This window comes from Mobula birostris, unplaced genomic scaffold (assembly GCF_030028105.1).
Source record: "Mobula birostris isolate sMobBir1 unplaced genomic scaffold, sMobBir1.hap1 scaffold_3411, whole genome shotgun sequence".
NCBI classification, from domain to species: domain Eukaryota; kingdom Metazoa; phylum Chordata; class Chondrichthyes; order Myliobatiformes; family Myliobatidae; genus Mobula; species Mobula birostris.
In genome coordinates, this window is record NW_027276479.1 from 25,398 (window position 1) to 39,065 (window position 13,668).

Sequence of the window (13,668 nt, forward strand, 5' to 3'; positions counted from 1 at the left end):
GAGCCTTCAGTGATTGTGCAGAACAGTTTTTGTCAGAGGCGGCTCGACTTCTCAACCCTTGTGCGCTACTAGAGGCGCAGAAATAGACGGCCGAGTGAAAGTGCGAGGCGTTCTTTAGTTCCAGTTGAAAGAAAGTGCTGCTGGGTCTTGTTGCCGCGTAGGATTTCGACGTCTAACTGTTGACTATATCTTTCCCAGTAGAATAGAAAAGAGCTTCTACTGTGCCGTCCGGTTTCTGTCTGTACCAGTACATTTCAGGATAGGCCGAATTCAGCAGTGTGCATTGGACGGTGCTTGACTCACCAAATCCAATTGACAGGGAAGGGGGCGACTGTTCCACGTACACGACCAGAATCCCTGCAAGGAAGAAATTCCATTAGAGCCTAATTTATCTCAACAAATGGTAGCCCGTTCTCCGAACCTGAGTTACCTTCCCCAGAACCATTGTTATCCTGACTTACGCGGGATCAATGCCACGATCAGCGGAGAACGATATGTTTCACGCATCATCATTCACAGGATAGAGACGAGCGGGCTTTGGGATGGAGTGCCGTTCAAGTCCAGCTTTCAAAAGAAGTATTCTGCGGTGCCCGATATAATTGCTCATGTCGATTGGTCCTGTGACGTCTGTCATTTCCTGTGTAATTTCTTCTGTCGTCATTGGAAAGCCAAAAGAGAGTGGCGGTCGCGTTAGTGAGGAAAGGTAACTACAGGACTGCAGACACACAGACACACACACACACACACACACACACAGCCACGCACAGACACGCTCAGACGCATACACTCCCGTACATACACAGAGATCGATCTATTTATGCCTATCTTCCTGAGTTATTAATAACGCTTCCGTGTGTATGCCTGCTGATCCTGGACTCTCAGGCTGAAAGCGCGTCATAGTCACAGGGAATTTCCAGGCGGGTTGATGCAGAAGATGTGGTTTTACTGCAGCTGTGCGGGGAAGTAGGGAGGTGGGGGTTGTGGGGGGGGGGGCGAATATCATTTGTCGCCTTGTACGAGGAGAAGCGATCAATAATGTAAAATCTGTTTCTAGCTCCCGTTGGGCAACTTCTGGCTGGAATATAACGAAAGATTAGAAGCAGCGAATGTATGCAGGGGCAACAATAGGGAAAACACGCGCGCACACACACACACACACACCCCTACTTATCTATCTGTGTACCTTTTTATCTATCTATCTATCTATCTATCTATCTCTATCTCGATCTGAATCTTTATCTATCAATCTTCCTGAATTATTCGTAAAGCATTTGTGTGCGTCGACTGATCTCGGACTCACATGCTGAGAGCGTGAAAGTTACAGGGAATTTCTGCCATTGATCTCGCCGGCTCCAACACCTCAGGGCATATTCAAAATCCGGACTCCAGCAACGACCATGGACACCTTCACAGCGATTGCGCAACCACCACTGCGACTCCAGCCTTGAACTCCAGGCCGGGTCTTTATGTGCTGCTGTTGTGACTCCCGTCTCCCCTTCCCCCACCACTACTCCGCAGCCCCGTCTTCCTCAGATCCCACCGTCAACTCCTGGACCCTCAGAGGCTCCAACTTCCTCTCACCCCAACCCTCCCCTCTCCACTGACACCCCCGGCCTCCCCCCTCACCCCTCTGATCCCAGCTCTCATCCGTGCCGGGTCTTTACCATCCCCTCCGACCTTCAACTGTCGGAGGCAGAACGCTCTGTTCTCAGTAAGGGCCTCACGTTTGTCCCCCTTCGCCCACACCTCAGCGAGTTCCGTGTTCGCCATGATGCGGAACTTTTCTTCCGCCGTCTCCTTCTCCGAGCGTACTTCTTCGGCAAGGACTCTTCCACCCCCACCGATGACCCCTTCTCCCGTCTTCAACCCTCCTCTTCTTCATGGACACCCCGCTCTGGTCTTCTGCCTGCTCTGGATTTCTTTATCGCTAATTGCCGACGGGACATCAACCGTCTCCACTTCACCGCACCTTTTCCCCATTCCAACCTCACTCCTTCGGAACGCTCTGCTCTCCACTCCCTCCGCACTAATCCTAACCTTATTATTAAACCCGCCGATAAGGGGTGTGCTGTTGTAGTCTGGCGTACCGACCTCTGCCTTGCCAAGGCACAGCGACAACTCGCGGATACCTCCTCTTATTTACCCCTCGATCGTGACCCCACTAAGGAACACCAGGACATTGTCTCCCACACCATCACCGACTTTATCCGCTCAGGGGATCTCCCATCCACTGCTACCAACCTTATAGTTCCCACACCCCGCACTTCCCGTTTCTACCTCCTACCCAATATCCACAAACCTGCCTGTCCTGGCCGACCTATTGTCTCAGCTTGCTCCTGCCCCACCGAACTCGTTTCTGCATACCTCGACACGGTTTTATCACCCCTTGTTCAATCCCTTCCGACCTATGTTCGTGACACTTCTCACGCTCTTAAACTTCTCGATGATTTTAAGTTCCCTGGCCCCCACCGCTTTATTTTCACCATGGATGTCCAGTCCTTATATACTTCCATTCCCCATCAGGAAGGTCTCAAAGCTCTACGCTTCTTTTTGGATTCCAGACCTAATCAGTTCCCCTCTACCACCACTCTGCTCCGTCTAGCGGAATTAGTCCTTACTCTTAATAATTTCTCCTTTGGCTCCTCCCACGTCCTCCAAACTAAAGGTGTAGATATGGGCACCCGTATGGGTCCTAGCTATGCCTGCCTTTTTGTTGGGTTTGTGGAACAATCTATGTTCCGTGTCTATTCTGGTATCTGTCCCCCACTTTTCCTTCGCTACATCGACGACTGCATTGGCGCTGCTTCCTGCACGCATGCAGAACTCGTTGACTTTATTAACTTTGCCTCCAACTTTCACCCTGCTCTCAAGTTTACCTGGTCCATTTCCGACACCTCCCTCCCCTTTCTAGATCTTTCTGTCTCTGTCTCTGGAGACAGCTTATCCACTAATGTCTACTATAAGCCTACCGACTCTCACAGCTATCTGGACTATTCCTCTTCTCACCCTGTCTCTTGCAAAAACGCCATCCCCTTCTCGAAATTCCTCCTTCTCCGCCGCATCTGCTCTCAGGATGAGGCTTTTCATTCTAGGACGAAGGAGATATCTTCCTTTTTTAAAGAAAGGGGCTTCCCTTCCTCCACTATCAACTCTGCTCTTAAACGCATCTCCCTCATTTCACGTACATCTGCTCTCACTCCATCCTCCCGCCACCCCACTAGGAATAGGGCTCCCCTGGTCCTCACCTACCACCCCACCAGCCTCCGGGTCCAACATATTATTCTCCGTAACTTCCGCCACCTCCAACGGGATCCCACCACTAAGCACATCTTTCCCTCCCCCCCTCTCTCTGCATTCCGCAGGGATCGCTCCCGACGCAGCTCCCTTGTCCATTCGTCCCCCCCCCCATCCCTCCCCACTGATCTCCCTCCTGGCACTTATCCGTGTAAGCGGAACAAGTGCTACACATGCCCTTACACTTCCTCACTTACCACCATTCAGGTCCCTAAACAGTCCTTCCAGGTGAGGCAACACTTCACCTGTAAGTCGGCTGGGGTGATATACTGCGTCCGGTGCTCCCGATGTGGCCTTGTATATATTGGCGAGACCCGACGCAGACTGGGAGACCGCTTTGCTGAACATCTACGCTCTGTCCGCCAGAGAAAGCAGGATCTCCCAGTGGCCACACATTTTAATTCCATATCCCATTCCCATTCTGACATGTCTATCCACGGCCTCCTCTACTGTAAAGATGAAGCCACACTCAGGTTGGAGGAACAACACCCTATATTCCATCTGGGTAGCCTCCAACCTGATGGCATGAACATCGACTTCTCTAACTTCCGCTAAGGCCCCACCTCCCCCTCGTACCCCATCTGTTACTTATTTTTATGCACACATTCTTTCGCTCACTCTCCTTTTTCTCCCTCTGTCCCCCTGAATATACCTCTTGCCCATCCTCTGGGTCCCCCCCCCCCCTTGTCTTTCTTCCCGGAACTCCTGCCCCATGATCCTCTCGTATCCCCTTTTGCCTATCACCTGTCCAGCTCTTGGCTCTATCCCTCCCCCTCCTGTCTTCTCCTATCATTTTGGATCTCCCCCTCCCCCTCCAACTTTCAAATCCCTTACTCACTCTTCCTTCAGTTAGTCCTGACGAAGGGTCTCGGCCTGAAACGTCGACTGCACCTCTTCCTACGGCCTGTCCTATTGCGTTCACCAGCAACTTTGATGTGTGTTGAGGGAATTTTGTGGCCGGTTGATGCAGAATTTGTGGTTTCGCAGCCGCTCTCCGGCTGACAATGAACAGCGTTCGTGCCCAAGTCCTCAGAATGGGCAAGAAATGAGCTTCCGGCAGCCGCGGTGGAGGCGGATACGATTAGGTCTATTTAGAGACTTTTGGAAAGGGACATGCAGCTTAGAAAAATATAGGGCCATGGGTAAGCCTAGTAATTTCTAAGGTAAGGAATTGTTCGGCACAACTTTGTGGGCCGAAGAGCCTGTATTATGCTTTAGGTTTTCTATCTTTCTATGTTTCTAAGATAGTTTGACCGTATAATGATTATTGGTGCCAGTCCGGAGAATTTGCCTATCTCAGAAACAACTGAAATCCTGGGAACCTCCTTCACAAAATTCTCCAGTGTTTACAGAGACTGGTGAGAACAAAATAAATTGTGGGAAATTATCTGGGTGAAAACGCCCTGTTTGGGCCAGAGAACTGCCAGACCCTATTAAGCTGACAGGAAAGCGACAGGAATTCAAATGACCGTGTTACAACAGTGGTGTGCAGAAGAGCATCTCTTAATGCACAATATGTTGAACCTTGAAGCGGATGGGCTACAAAAGCAGAAGATCACGAACATACACTGAGTGGCCTCCTTATTACGTACAGTGATGTATGTGCTAGGTGCTTGGCACCTGCGCAGTGCTGTGTGCCGTTCGCCTGGGACAGTGAGCAACGGTACATAGTCTGTTGCTGCCCCCACGCGGCAAAAAGCCCGTTCTGCAGCCCTCATGAATAGGTTGAAGAGATTTCTGTTGTCGCGGTCTGTATGGAAAAGTACAAGCATTGGACTTTTCAGGCCGAGACCATTCATCAGAGCTGAGAGGAAAGTTGGGGGAGGGGCGGCAGATGACAGAAATAAAAGTTGTGGGACGGGAAAAAGACCAGCTGGAAGGTGATATTTGAGGACAGATGGGTGGGAAGGGTCATGGACTGGAGAAGAAAGAATATCATAGGAGAGGTGAGTGGATAACAGGCGAAACGGAAGCAGGGGATGGGTGAGGGGGTAATGATGGATAGGTGCGAAGAAGTAAAATGTCTGAATGCGGAAAAGAGGCGAGGGAGAATCGATGTGCAGACGATCAGGTTGGAGGGTAGAAAGATGGAATATAAGACGTCGCTCCTGCACCTTGAGGGTGGCCTCCACCTGACAGGAGAAGAGGCCGTGGACCGACACGTCGGAAGCGGAATGGGAATCGGAATTAAAAGTTTGGCCACAGTAAATTCCCTGTGCAGTTATGCGGTGAAAAGCTTGTTCGCAGAGATCAATGCATTGGACGGTGCATTGCGATAGAGAAATGTAAGTTCATAAATTCGCTTATAATTGCCACATCTATCGAGTTCTGGGCAAAGCTGCCAAACTCCAGGAAAAGGATCATTTCCCCTCGATTTATTTAAGCTCCCAAGTCTTTGTAATTTCGGACATCTACCAACAGGTGTAAGAAGACCTGCTTACTTCACCTCCCTTCTGCTGAACCTAATATTCTCCAGTAATGAGAGCCACATGTTTTACCTCTTGAAACATCATGAGTTCCGTATCGAGCTGTCTTCCGCATTCAGTCTCTCCCTTTCTCTCTCTGCCTGAGTCTCTCATTGGCAACCTGTCCAGCTCTTGGTTCCATCCCTCCCACTCCTGTCTTCTCCGATCTCCCACTCCCCCTCCCACTTTCAAATCTCTTACTAACTCTTCCTTCAGTTAGTCCTGACGAAGTGTCTCGGCCTGAAACGTCGACTGTGCCTCTTCCTAGAGATGCTGCCTGGCCTGCTGCTTCACCAGCAACTTTGCTGTGTGTTGCGTGTACACCGAAGTTCCTCTGTCCCCTGACACGCCTAACCATTCACGGTCTTTTTAGTACCACGTACACCGCGGCCCCTCTGTTCCTCAACATTCCCCACCATGTACAGTATCTTTGTCGAACACTTATGTCCCGTGTTTCCTCTGTTCCGAATCCGTACGGTATTCTTCGTACTCTGTGTTTCCAACAACAGACAAAAAAGACACGAGCGGGAAATTTATCTTGGGGAGTGAACATTATTGGCGCACTCAGTGGTTCTGGTTCTCCCGGACCGATGACGTGTGGGAAGGCAGGAAATGACGAGGAAGAATAGACTGGAAAGGCGAGTGTGCGAATTGTATTCACCCAACTGGATGCTTCAGAAGAGAAGGGAAATGAAAAGCTACGGTACAATAACATCGCCCCTTATTTCACTGATTGGACGCTGCGCCGCTCACAACTGAACGATAGGCCCACCTCCCACCATATGATTGACAGGAGTCGTGTTTCCTGTTTTTGCTGACAGCAACGACACTTCTGATAGTGAGAGTTTTTGTACAGCTGCCCAGTCACTCTGTTCCGCCGTGAATACTCCAGGCACAGAGATACGCGGCCGACGATTTAGCCTCCAGTTTGTCGGACTTCAGGAGGAATTCGTTGGTCCTCGGTCTCTCCGCCGTAAAACCGCCGACCAATTTCTCCGGTTGCACTGAATTAGCTGCGGTCGAGTGAAACATGTACTCCGGTCGGTTTCCCGGGAATTGTCGGTACCAGTACAACCAGTCGATAGCACTGACACTGCCCTCTACTGTGCAATTCAGGGTCACCTTCTGGCCGGGAGTTCCGGAGAAACCCGGAGTCTGGTGGATCGTCACCGAGGTCGCGTCTGGAAAAGGAGACGGGGGTGGAAAATGCGGTGATTGATCAGGGAGACCCAGGTCAATAGGGAAGGGCAGAAAGATGGTGCATTGAGGGAAGGAAGGAGAATATCTGGGGTTGGGAAAGATGGAGAGGAGGACGGAATTAGAGGCGGCAGCAGAGGGAAGATAGTGTTCGGACGCGAGGTCCGGTAAATAAATTTTGAAATATTCCGAGACTACTGGAAGGTAAAACACGTGAAAGGAATCTGAAAGGAAGAGAGGAGCAAAGAAATAAAAATTAATATTGTTTGTCAACATCACTCACAGTGGAAGGCGAGGAGAAACCGCAGAAATAAAAGCATCTTCCTTGGAGGGTTTATTCTCTCAGTGATGAAAGTGTTGTGTGCGGCAGAGACGAGTCCATTCACTTGTTACTGATATCAGTGACGTCGGTGGACTTGCGGAAGTAGCGATCAGCCACGCCCCTTCCATGAACCTATCCGATCTCAGGGATGTGTTGTTATGCTCCACTAATTAAAGCAGCCAATTCTCTCTCTCTCTCTCTCTCTCTCTCTCTCTCTCTCTCTCTCTCTCTCTCTCTCTCTCTCTCTTTCTCTCTCTCGCACACACAGACACACGCTCTGAATCGATCTATCTCTCTGCTCAACTTCGTCGCCCTCTGCACGCCCTATATCTCTTCCTTGCTGACTTTTAATGCTTCTTCGTCTTCGGATTATCGGAATACTAGAGATCCGCTGTGAGAAGAGGGGCCACAACACAGCAATTCTTTATTGAAAACACGAATCTCTCTGAATAATGACCGTACTCTAAACCACATGTGAAATTTTTGTCCATTTGCAACTCCCGTTGTTAGCCTGTTCTATGTCGCAGACCTCCTCTCTCAGAAAGCAGGAGACATACGGAGCACACCGGGAACATATTCACTCTCCAAGCTAAAGATTTGGAATCTGTATTCTAAACCCCCCAGATCGCAGCTAAACCACGTTTAATAACCCGGGTTCTACATGCAGCAGGTCCCTATATATCGGCTGGCACGCCACATACGCCAAATTTTCCAAATCTGTACGCGCCAGCAAATCGGGTAACACCCCGTATACGCCGACAACCCCAAATCCGTGCGCACCCGAAAATCCGCCTGACAAAACTATTTCTGTTCCTACCCCCAGATCCGCCAACACCCTCATATTCTGTCATCTTCAGTGATTGGTGAACATCAATATCTCTCTGTTCCCTCCAAGGACGCCGTTTTCTGACGTTTGCGGTATGTGTCCTACAGCTGTTCTCCAGTCTCTCCCTGTTTCCTAACTATCCGGCTGTCCCCTACCCTAGGCTGTAGAATAAAGGAAAGATGGAGTGGGGGAGAGCAGTGACGATCATATTCACCCATCTGAATGTTAGAGAAGGGAAGGAAATTAGATATCACGGCATAATAGCTCCGCCCCTTATTCACACTGATTGGCCGCAACGGCGCAGCGCCTGACAGATAGACCCTCCTCCCACCCGATGATTGACAGGAGTCGTATTTCCTGTTTTGATGAAAGCACAGACCCTCCTGACGGCGAGGTTTTTGTTCGGCTGCCCCGTCAGTCTGAGCCGCCGTGATAACTCCAAGCGCAGAAATACACAGCCGACGAAATCGCCTCCAGTTTGTCGGACTTCAGGAAGAACTCGTTGCTCTGCGATTTGTCCGCCTTAAAACCGTCGACCAATCCCTCCGGTTCGACGGAATTAACTGCTATCGAGCGAAACATGTACTCCGGACTCTTTCCCGCATATTGTCGGTACCAGTACAATCAGTAATCAGCACTGGTACTACCGTCTACTGTACAATTCAGGGTCACCTTCTGGCCGGCAGTTCCGGAGAAAGCCGGTGTCTGGTGGATCGTCACCGAGGCCGCGTCTGGAAAAAAGAGACCAGCTTGGCTGAACGGGGAAAAGGGAAGCGGAGATGCGGATCAATGGGGAGGAGGATAAACAGGGTGCACTGAAGGAAGCGAAAACGATGACTGAAGAAGCGGACACTTCGAGAGAAGATCGGAATTTAATGGCGACGGCAGAGGGCAAAAAGTCTGCGGACGCGATGGCCAGTAAATTAAGAAGGAATTGGTCCGACACGATGGGAGGGGAAAGCAAGTGGAAGGAACGTGAAAGGTAGACAGAAACAGAGAATGAAAAAAAAATATTTGGGAACTTTCACTCACAGCGGAAGGCGAGGATGAATTGCAGAAACAGGAACATCTTCCTTGGAGGGTTTCCTCTCTCAGTGATGAAAGTGGTGCGGGCGGCGGAGACGAATTTATTCACTTCCATCCGGTTTGTTACGTAACCCAGTGACGTAGGAGGATTTGAGGACGTAGCCGTTGGCCACGGCCCTCCCATACTCCAACCCGATTCGAGGCTGTTGCTTCCGGTCTACTAGTATGGCCACACAGTACACTCTCTGTCACTGTCCCCGTCCCTCCCTCTCCCTGTTTTACTCACCTCTTCAGCTCACCATGAGTGATTTTTTAATGCTCCGTATACTTTGTAATTTCGGAAATCTACATCAAACTGTGAAAGAAGGAGGATTCAAAGCGAACAGCATCGATGCTCCAACACAATTCGGGAGTTCTGCCGCTTCTGCTCTAACAGTTTGACCAGACAACACTCTCCCTCTCGTCGTCCCACCTTATCGCTTTCTTCATCTCCCACCCCCGTGACACTCTCTCCCTCTCTCTCTCTCTCTCTCTCTCTCTCTCTCTCTCTCTCTCTCTATCTCTCTCTTTCACTCTTTCACTCTTTCTCTGTCTGAAGATTATTACCTTTCTCTGGGTACGGCCCTCTCCACTCGGTTACCGATAAGCTGAAATAGTTTGTTTCCCTCCTCTGGTGTCGATCTCATTATCAGTACAAACCTCTGACTTCCTCTGTCCCTCTCTTTCGCCCCTCCATCACCCTCACCCCCGGAGCTCACTATGTGTGATGATTTTATTGCCACCAAGTCTTTGAATTTGAGGAAAACTACACAGCCGGTATAAGGAGACGGGCCACAATTCACCTCCCTTTCGTTGAAATCAAGGGACTCGCGTAAAGAGAGCCACACGCCCGATGAAAGGCATTGTGTTCTGCATGGAGTAGCCTTCCATATTCGATATCTCACTTTCTCTCTCTGCCTGAGCCTCTATCTCTGTCTCCTAGCCCTTGTTCCATCGCAGCCGAAGAAAAGAAATCATCTTTATAAAAGTTATGCTGCCTTTCACTCCCTTCGAAAAATCTAACATAAATTTTACTTTAGTGCATTTCCGCCCCCTAGTGGTAGCGGCCTGTGTGTCCACTTGTCGCCCTCCGATCAAGCTAAATGTTGCATCGCAGCCGAAGAGAAAATTCACCTTTGAATTTTACTGCAGAGGAGAGGACGTATCAATGCAATGACTAAACACAAAAGGGGCGTGGGCCGGCTGCCCACATTGTTGGTCTGATCTTGCAGTTTAGGGACATCAATTCGGAAGGAGGATTGAATTTCCTACCCTCTATCAGGTCTAAACCATGGCCAATGTCGCACGACGTAACTCCGCCAAGAACACCAGCCCTCTTCATGGTTCTATGAGGTTTTGATTTACTTGAGATCAACGGCAAAATAACTAGCATGCAATGTGTCCTCATGCCAACATCCGCCCCAGAGAGACACCAGACGCTTTGGCATCAAGTGTAGAACATTGCCAGAATTCAGGAGAAGCACTTTGCGTTGTCTGCTTAGACTGCGGCTATGCTACTGCCCCGTTGACGGCTGCGTCACTTCCTGCGCGTCACACCCTGGGCACCATTACGAATCAAAGCCGAAAGAAGAGCGAAGTTGGAAGTGCAGTTGATGTTGAAAGACAGTCCCAGGATTTGGCGAGGAGAAGATAGCGGCGCGACGCAGCGCGCGCGGCCGCTCCGATATAACATCCGTATTTGTTAAGAGGGAAACAGTGCACAATCCTGATTAGACGGAGACAGAAGTGAGCAGCACGGAGGAACATCTGGAGAAACTTATGAAATGCCGCTGCTACTGTGCGATCAAGAATCTCCGGCGGGGGGCGGGGGAGGGAGGGGGAAGGGCCAAATCCTCGGCTTGAATTAACGGCTTCTCAGACAGAGGACGGAGGAGATGATTTAGTCCCTCGGAGTCTCGAGTGGATGGCCGTTCCGTTATCAGAGCAGATTTTCGCCGGCTGTCAATCAGTGAGCGTGAAGTGCCTGCAGTCAGAGGCCGCTGTGTAGCGGCCAGTCAGAGAAACGCGCCCGGCGGGAATACTCATTTCGTGTTTACTTTACATATAAATACAATGCAAAACAGACCTTTTCAGCCCAACGAGCTACACTGCTCAGAAAACCACTAACCTCACCCCAGAGCAGAACATGGCAATGTAAAATGACCAATTCAGCTGCTAACCTGCGCGTGCTCGGACTGTGGGAGGAAGCCGGATCACCCGGAGCAAACACGCGCCCTTCACGGCGAGAACGTGCAAACTCCGGACAGATGACGACTGGATCAGTTTGCTGAGTTTAGACGGGATGTGGGCAGGAATCGAGCATGATATGGTGGTTCACGATACGGGCGGTAGGGGGCGCTGCGGCCAGCAAAATAAGGAATTGCTGTCAATCAAAGCCAGTCTCCGCTGTGGGGCCGTCACTCAGAAGAGGATGGGAGCGAAAATATATACCGAAGACATCCGTGACTATTTTGGAGCGGTTGTGGCAATTCCTTACACTTTCTGCCCCATCACAGTTGAATCAGGTAATGGATGTCACTGCGAATAGGGTATAATAAGAGATCCTTTAACTCCTCACTTCACCCAGTCATCCTTTCATGGGCAGAGGCCGCCGACAGCTGTTCATCAGATCACCCTGTCCTGGAGCAGAAGTTCAATTTGTACCCAAGAGAAGCTTAACTTTAAAAATGCTTCCTCTCCCTGGGATGAGTACTTTGGAGAATCTGTTGGCGTTTCCGTACCTCTGCGTTTGACGGGGTGGAAGTGCGAGCCCCCATGCCCAACCCTGCTCCATTTCTCGACCTTTCAAAGAATCTCATTTCACGTCCCATGTGCTTCTCGTTACATTAGCGGTCGCACTCAAGAGTGACGATCCACCCGTGCTGAAGATCGGTAAGAAGTTTGCTCGTAAGGAAGGATGGAGAGAGAAGATCAGTGCGCGGATTATCTTTTCCTATTTGAATGCTTTAGTGGAGGACATGGAAAGTTGTACCACCGCCCCTTCCTTCACTAATTTGCCGCTACGGCGCGTATGACAAATCATAGACCCACCCACACTATGATTGACAGGAGTCGTGTTTCCTGTTTTGTTGACAGCAGCGAGTACGCTGACAGTGAAGTTTTTGTTCGGCTGCCCCGTCAGTCTGAGCCGCCGTGAACACTCCAGGCGCAGAAATACACGGCCGCCAAATTCGCCTCCAGTTTGTCGGACTTCAGGAAGATCTTGTTGCTCTGCGGTCTCTCCGCCGTAAAACCGCCGACCGGGTCCTTTGGCAGCACGGCTTTAACTATCGCCGAGTAAAACATGTTCTCCGGACCCTTTCCCGGGAATTGTCGATACCAGTACAACACGTTACCAGCACTGCCAATACCCTCTACTGTGCAATTCAGAGTCACCTTCTGGCCGGCAGTTCCGGAGAAAGCCGGCGTCTGGTCGATCGTCACCGAGGTCGCGTCTGGAAAAAAAGAGACGAGCTTGGCTGAACGGGGAAAAGGGGAGCGGAGACGCGGATCAATGGGGATGGGGATAAGCAAGGTACATTGAAGGATGCAAAAAAGATGACTGAAGATGGGGACATTTTGAGAGGAGATCGGAATTTAATGGCGGCGGCAGTGGGCAGATAGTCTGCGGCCGTATGTGTTCGTAAATAAGTACGGAATGAGTCCGAGACGACGGGAGGGCAAAGCAAGTGGAAGGAACGTGAAAGGAAGACACAAGCAGAGAATGAAAAAAAAATATTTGGGAACTTTCACTCACAGCGGAAGGCGAGGATGAATTGCAGAAACAGAAACATCTTCCTTGGAGGGTTTACTCTCTCAGTGATGAAAGTGGTCCGGGCGGCAGAGACGAATTCATTCACTTCATCCCCGTTTGTTACGTATCCCTGTGACGGAGGTGGATTTGCGGAAGTAGCTATTGCCCACGCCCCTTTCATGAACCTGCCCCGATTCGAGAGATAGGCCTCCCTCCGGCGCAGCTGAGAAAGTGTCCACAATGATGAGCGACAGGCCGAATGGGCGGGAGGTAGGTTTAGGGAGACTGCAGATAGCTTGAAGTCTCAATCTAGTTGGCCTTACTGGGAAGTTACGATCAACACGGTCATGTAACGAAGAACCGGCTGTGAACTTCCTTGCGCGGAAGAATTTCTCTTATTTGAATGCTTAGGAAAGAAACGAAAGAGCAACGCCTGCGCCACGTACTCTGACGAATAGCAACATATCGCATTCTGAGTGAAAGCCTCTTCCTGCATGACAGTCGGCTCAACGGTTATCTTGCTAACAACGGGCTTCTGTTGTGCGTGAAAGAATTCCATTCCTGACGACCCCGAGATCCCAAACAACCGAGCGTGGAACCCAGGTTCTCCTGTTCCTTAACACCTCACGCCATTCACTGTGTGTGTCCTACCCTTGCACACTGAGGTCCCCCGGTCCCTTGACACTCCCCACAGTCGACTGTGAGTCCTATCCTTATATACTGAGGGCCCGTTGCGCCATGGTTG

The 13,668-nt window shown here is 50.4% G+C and overlaps 1 gene segment (V, D, J or C); it reads right to left on the reverse strand.

The window, feature by feature from the left end:
• Positions 1–12,307: 12,307 nt before the first annotated feature.
• LOC140193010 (T cell receptor beta variable 30-like) lies at positions 12,308–13,053 on the reverse strand (the record flags this gene model as incomplete). The annotated part of the segment is given in 2 exon segments: positions 12,308–12,624; positions 12,927–13,053. Coding segments are annotated over 2 exon segments (444 nt in total), but the record flags the coding sequence as incomplete, so codon positions are not given.
• Between the last annotated feature and the right edge of the window lie 615 nt (positions 13,054–13,668).